Source organism: Engraulis encrasicolus, chromosome 19, assembly GCF_034702125.1.
Source record: "Engraulis encrasicolus isolate BLACKSEA-1 chromosome 19, IST_EnEncr_1.0, whole genome shotgun sequence".
Classification (NCBI taxonomy): Eukaryota; Metazoa; Chordata; class Actinopteri; order Clupeiformes; family Engraulidae; genus Engraulis; species Engraulis encrasicolus.
In genome coordinates this window covers 23,254,616-23,262,115 of record NC_085875.1, presented here as the reverse complement: position 1 = coordinate 23,262,115, position 7,500 = coordinate 23,254,616, and the positions used below count along the sequence as shown (strand labels likewise).

The following is a 7,500-nucleotide window of genomic DNA, read 5'->3' as shown; positions in this document are numbered from 1 at the left end:
ACCATCAGGGCCCATGGCATCAGCTCCCTTCTCAGCCCAGGCACAAATCAGCACTGCCCTGAGGGTGGATGGGGAGCCAGCACCACAAAGAATATAGTAGTAGAGGTGTAGTATAAAGAACAAATGATGGAATTACAACACCAACACATGTTCATACATTGCAGTATACACACCAGTTAGTTCACTGTGCCTAACAAGGTAGATACACAGTAAGAATAATGCTTCTTTTGTTTTATGCAACTCTGTACAGTAGGCTAGTAGAGCAGTGTTGGGCAAACTCAGGTCTGGGGGCCAGAGGTGGCCCGCTGAGCCATTTCATGTTACCCACAGAGCCTTCACAAGAAAGACAACTTTTAAATCTAAATTAAACGTAACACAACATTCTTAACACATTGAGTACCGACGACGTAATAATGCGTTTTTCACGCCCATGCGTTGTATACCAAAACGTAAAAATACGTTTTTGCATTTAAATATCATATTTTGAATCTACACCCTTCAATGGACAATATATGTGATTTTGGTAGCTCTGTGATGGACATAAATGACAACATTTGCAGTCCAAAGTTGTTTGATTGTTATGATGTTTGAGTGTTATGATTTGGATATTTTAATTTAACTTACCAAGATGTCTGGATGCCAACCCATGTCGCCTATCGCGCTGCCTGCATTGATTTCCCTAGTACGGTCACTGTAGCATGTGTTGTCTCTGACTTCACGCCATAGGTAAACACCATTGTATAGTGCCTGGAGTATCTTGAACTTTCTGGACTTGCTAGACCTTTACCAGATCCTTGGATCCAAATGGCACCCGATATGTGATTGCAGTAATGCGCTCCGATTTGGACGTTTGATCGCCAAAAAGATAAGTTTCTGTGTCTTCCTGTATAGAAGCCAGAAGCTAGCATGGCTACATATCATGATTCCCTGATTGTCGCTCCCAACGCAGGACGCTCCCCTGTCGGCTCGCTCCCACTAGCCAGACTATCGATCAGGGTGGGACTACACGTCCGGGAGTGATAGAAACACCTGGGACTACACGTCCGGGAGCGATCTCAGTTGGGAGTGTCCATCTGCCACCGCATATGATTCGGATCGGATGGGCTAGGCTACATCTAAGCATCATATCATTTGGATTTGTTGTCAATGTTGGACTATTATTTCGGGAGTCATCGGGAGCTATTTTAACAAATGTCTCACCCTCTGCATGTGTGCAAAGAGTTTGTGTTCAGTCCACGTGAAAAACGGGGATTTCAAAGGGCATCGATTGCTGGTGTCGTAGTGTGACAGAGCAGGAGGTGTGCTGCCGTATTCGTGAATCGTGCTATGTTGTTGTTTCCCTAGTAGCCCACGATCGATCGGTAGCGTGTATTGTGTCTGACTTCACGCAATAGGTAAACACAGAGACCATTGTATATCGTGCCAGGAGTATCTTGAACTTTCTGGGCTTGCTGCCTAGACCTTTACCAGCTCCTTGGATCAAAATGGCACCCGAATTGTAATTGGAGTAATGCGCTCCGATTTAGAAGTTTGATCGCCAACCAGATAAGTTTATTTGATTATTCACCCCTATGTTGAACTGTCTTCCTGTATGTGAAAAGCCAGAAGCTAGCATAGATGGCTACATATGGATCGGATGGGCTACATCTAAGCATCATATCATTGGGATTTGTTGTCAATGTTGGGCTATTATTTCGGGAGTCATCGGGAACTATTTTAGCAAATGTCCGACCTTCTGCATGTGTGCAAAGAGCTTGTGTTCAGTCTGTGTGAAAAACGTGGATTTCGAAGGGCATTGATTGCCGGTGTCGTAGTGGTTTAGAGCAGGAGGCGTGTCTTGACGTGCAGGAAGATGTGTGTCAGAGCTAACCTTGCACCAAATTGTGATTAAAACCAACTCATCCCCTTTCAAACTCGTCACATTCTGAAGAAGCGCACCCTTCACAAAAACCTCAATATCTCCGATTGTAGCTGAATTCCATGGATACCCACTTCGGTTTAGCGTGGGTTTACTCGGCAATAAAAGCTCGTAGAGACACACAGTTTTCACCTACTAAGAGGGCAGCGTCTCCACTTTCAAACGAGTCATAACATATTTCAGTGGCCCTATCACATAATAAGCTGTGAGTCTACAAAAAAACGTAAAAAAGGGCTTAGAACGCTGGTATTCTACGACATAATTCCGTGAGCACCGCCGGTATTCAATGTGTTAAAATGGCTACCTTAAACGGTGGTCTGGCGAATTTAACTAACCAAGACTGACCACATGCAACATCTGGCCCATTGGTCAACATTGAACACTCAATGTGGCCCATGGAGCAAAATAATTGCCCACCCCTGAAGCACAGGATCAGTCACATATGGAAAACACTACACTGCTGCCACTTGGTGGTCAACGTGTAAAACTGCACACTGTGACTGCACTACACAAACTACCCACAAACACCTCACAATCTTGAGTGATTTAATAGAGAAACCAAGACAGAAAATCTTGGTCTTAAAATCACAATAATGTGACAGGGGGTGCTGTGGTGAACGACCATATAAGGGCTTGCCCATGGGACCCATGTTTTAGTCTGCCATTTCCTAGTCCTACCCTATCTGTCCAGGGTTCCCTCTCACAGTCAAATTTAAAATTCCATGACTTTTCCACGACTTTCCCTGTCAATAAATTAGAATTTCCATGACCTCCCATTAAAAGAAATATCCAACATCTTGATCAGATTTCTTTTTTTAAAAGGGGTCAATTTGTGATTTCCAGTCTTTCAAATTGTCATTTTCAGCCAAGTCCCTTTCATATTTTTTTGCATTCTAGAATGATGCACAATTTTATAGCGGCAAGTAAACATTGTCATACATTGTCATACATTGGCATACATTGTCAGTTGTGATGTTCCACTATACTTTTGACAAATGTCCTATGATATTCACTGACTGTACAGGCAAAATGGCCAAATTCCATGACTTTCCATGACATGAAAAACCTCTATTGAATTTCCATGATTTTCCAGCATTTCCATGACAAATGGGAACCCTGTCTCTCTCTCTCTCTCCCACCCGCTTCCTGACATATTCTCCTGTCCTCAACGGAGACAAAAAAGCCAACACCAACAACCAAAATAATCTTTCAAATGATGGAAAATGATGTCAGATGCCTTACCCCTTTCTGACTCGGCTGTACAGGCCCTTGAGTGCGGCTTCTGCAGAGTTGAACCCAAAGTGTTTGGCCACGTCCTTACTGACAAACACCTGCCAGATACAGGCAATGTCAGTCAAGATAAAGCACGACGCATATAGTAAGCAGAATTGCGGTCAATTTCAACAAACAGCTGTATTGCTCACTCTCTCCACTCAACCAGGTAACACAACATTTTCCCGTTCAGCCCTTTCCGAGATCCTGGACACTTTTATGGGGGCATAGATTGTTCAGTTATTAACATACTCCAAATACCATTCCAAATTTGTTGTGTGATATTGCTGTGTTGGAAGGTGTTGTTTTAAATGTAACCACCCCAAAAATAATAATAATATTAGTAGAAATAATATTAGTAATAATAATAATAATAATATCAATAATAATAATAATAATAATAATAATAATAATAATAATGATAATAATAATAATAATAATAATAGTGACCACATCTCCGTATGTGAAGAGATGGTAGAGAGGCTCCCTGGTCTTCTCGATCTCCACGGAGATGGTGATGCGCTCCTTCTCCGCAGCTGATTGGTTGAACTGCTCCACCCTCTGGATCATCTTCACCTGCTCCTCTGCATTACGGCCCTTCACACACACACACACACACACACACACACACACACACACACACACACACACACACACACACACACACACACACACACACACACACACACACACACACACACACACACACACACACACACGCAGCCAGCATTACTACTGGATCGAAGCACAAATCGATAATATAAAAGTACAAGGTATGAGCTCAGGAAAATCATCAAGTCGGCTAAGAGGCAGTACAGGGAAAAAATAGAAAATTACTACAGGGACTCAGATAGCAGGAATATGTGGAAGGGATTAAGGATAATCACTGACAACAAAGACAGAAACACCTGTTCAGATCAAGGCTCTGCCAATCTTGCTGAGGAGCTGAACTCCTTCTATGCCCGGTTTGAATCCAACATAAAGCCTGAAGTTCTGCTAGAGAGTGACTGCTGCCCCATCCAGTTATCTGTGACAGACGTTTACACATCGTTCAAGAAAGTGAATGTTCACAAGGCTCCTGGACCTGACAACATCCCAGGTCGTGTGCTTAAAGCCTGTGCATCTGAATTAGCTGATGTCTTCACAGATATTTTTAACCTCTCACTACAGCAGTCTGTTGTCCCTGCATGCTTCAAGAGGACTACCATCATCCCAGTCCCTAAAAAATCTACAGTGAGTTGTCTGAATGATTACCGACCAGTAGCTCTTACATCTGTAGCCATGAAGTGCTTTGAGAGGCTTATCAAAATGCATATCACATCATCTATTCCTGCTGCACTTGACCCACTTCAGTTCGCCTATAGGTCAAACAGATCAACTGATGACGCCATTGCCCTTGCACTAAACACCGCTCTTACTCATCTTGATCACAGTAACACCTATGTGAGGTTGCTCTTTATTGACTACAGCTCTGCCTTCAACACAATTATTCCATCCAAACTAGTATTAAAGTTGCAATCTCTAAACCTTAATCCCTCACTCTGCAGCTGGATTCTAAACTTTCTCACCGATAGGCCTCAAGCAGTGCGACTGGGCAAGTTCACCTCCTCCACACTCTGCCTCAGCACCGGCGCGCCCCAGGGATGTGTGCTCAGCCCCCTACTCTATTCCCTTTTCACACATGACTGCACAGCCACTCACAATTCCAATACCATCATTAAGTTTGCAGACGACACTACGGTAATTGGCTGCATCACAAATGGAGATGAGTCGGCCTACAGGGCTGAGGTGGCGGCATTGTCAACCTGGTGTGTGTGGATAACAATCTACTCCTGAATGTCAGCAAAACAAAGGAGTTGATTGTGGATTTCCGGAGGATACAACACCAGCCACACCAGCCAATTTACATCGCTGATACTGCAGTGGAGAGGGTTAAGAGCTATAAATTCCTAGGAGTCAACATCAAGGAGGATCTCAGCTGGTCTCATCACATCAGTTGCATCACTAAGACGGCTAGACAGCGACTGTTTTTTCTGAGACGGCTGCACAGATATGGAATGGAGAGTAGGATACTGGCCAACTTCTATCGCTGTACAATAGAAAGCATTTTAACTGGTAATTTCACAGCCTGGTATGGTAACACCACTGCCCAAGATAGGAGAGACCTCCAACGAGTCATCAAATCTGCTCAAAGGACAATCCAATCAGATCTACCTAACATCCAGGATCTTTACAACCAGCGGTGTCTGAGGAGGGCCAAACGAATCATAGCTGATCCATACCACCCCAGCTACACACACTTCACCCTTCTACCATCTGCCCGGAGATACAGGTGCTTACGTGCTCACACCAGCCGACTCAGGGACAGCTTCTTCCCTCAATGTATCAGACTGTTGAATACAAAATCACCAACATAGGAAGAAATCCACTCATCACATCTCCCCTTTCTCCAACCTGCCATTTTTTCAACTTTTTAAATATATATTTTTTCTTTTTTAACATTCTTTTTTAACATTCTTTTTAACCTTTTTTGGGACTCCCAGAGCAGGGAAGCTTTTCATTATATATATATGTTTCATATATATACACATGACAAATAAAATATCTTGTATCTCTTCTTGTATCTTGTTTGTATCTTGTATCTTGTATCTCTTGTAACACACACACACACACACTCACACACACACACACACACACACACACACACACACACACACACACACACACACACACACACACACAGGTCAGCAGGTCAAGTAGGATTATGCTTCACCTTAGATGGATGGATGAATGTAGGGATGTATGTATGTACAGTATATGTATATGGATGCTGACACACAAATGACTCAATGCATTTTCTTCTACTTCTGTATGCTTTGCGGTTCACATAGTATAATAGTTCTGCTGCCATCCCACCTCCCAGTGAATCCACTTGTACTGCCTCAGGTCCACCTTGCAGAAGTCCTCAGCGGACACGTCTGGGAGATTTCTGAACAAGCAGGTGAACTCCAGTCAGACACATTCAAATGCATGCAACAATCTTACAGATTACTTTGAGACACTGTACCTAAACTGTGTCTGTCATGGACTCATACTGTGACATTATTGCATTGTAACACATACGTAGCATTGTGTTGATGCTTAAAAAAAACAGACTATTTTGTTTGAAACAAGTGTAATACTATAATGTAATGCTGTTATGCTATATATTTTGCTATAATGTGTTATGCTATGTTGTTAGCACTCAATGTATAGAGATAAGCTTAAACAGTTACACACAGCAACAATTACTGACATACTCAAATTAAAACAAGACAGCCATTCCTCACTCTCACACATAGACCATGCAGTTGATAAGGACACTTAAGTGTTGCAGGGTTATTATCTGTACTACTCGGTAGCACTTTATAGTATAATACCATACTGTAGTTATTCAATGAGTAACTCAATGACAGGCATAGTAGTTCAATGAGTAATTCAGTGACAGGCTGGCAGAGGTCTGAAACACCAGGGTGGAATGTTGGCAAGGGTGACCACAACTACTATAATTGGCACTTGGCACGACTTGCTCATTATCGTTCACTAATTGAAGTCCAATCAGTGCAACTGCCATTCTGCCAAAATGGTCAAAAGCAGTCACAAGGGTCACAAGTTTAAAGATGCACTGCACTGTGTAAGATGGTGGCCAGAGTAGGTACTGCAACTATGCTCATTCAAACTGTACTGCCTAATGCCAAATTAGATGTTTTTATGAATATTTACAAAGTAATAAACTAATATTTATGTGTATAACCAAAGTACAGTAAGTTTTTTCCGCTAAAAATGTCTATTTCTAGAAATTCAAAATGGCCGACCATGGAGAATCTCGATCCCCCTTTGCATGTATGAAAAGTGCCATTTTCCGTGCTAAATATTCATGAAAAGGGTAACATTTGAGAATGGGCAGCATGCATTTTGGAAATAAACTACTAAAAATATTACACAATGCAGCACCTTTAACATCAAAAGTAAATTAGGGTAGATCACAACCAATGCCATTCCTTGTTTTACAACATTAGTCCTTATCAGCAGGCATGAGAAACAGGTTTATGGGTAGAATTCTGGTGTGCTACTGTGACATCACAACATTATAGATCTTGAGAAAGTTAATGATGATTCCATTCACTTTGGAATGGGCCACGCAAATGTTTTGAAGCATGCCTATTTATGACTACTTATAACCTCTGCAAAGATAATGACACATTTTCTGTGTCTGTCATTACACTATGCAACAAATACGTTTTACTCATAACGTTTTAGAGTCCAGCATC

At 42.1% G+C, this 7,500-nt stretch overlaps 1 protein-coding gene across 3 annotated transcripts in view; it reads right to left on the bottom strand.

Moving 5' to 3' along the window:
* The window catches only part of khk (ketohexokinase), a 16,018-nt gene that overhangs the window by 3,720 nt on the left and 4,798 nt on the right, over window positions 1-7,500 (bottom strand). For all 3 annotated transcript variants that reach the window (XM_063183841.1, XM_063183840.1, XM_063183839.1), the window contains 4 exons: window positions 6,107-6,179; window positions 3,641-3,787; window positions 3,161-3,249; window positions 1-58 (listed from right to left, as the gene is read on the bottom strand). The exon at window positions 1-58 is cut by the window's left edge and continues 100 nt beyond it. In XM_063183841.1, the coding sequence (XP_063039911.1) occupies window positions 1-58; window positions 3,161-3,249; window positions 3,641-3,787; window positions 6,107-6,179 (367 nt within the window). The remainder of the gene's footprint in view (window positions 59-3,160; window positions 3,250-3,640; window positions 3,788-6,106; window positions 6,180-7,500) is intronic.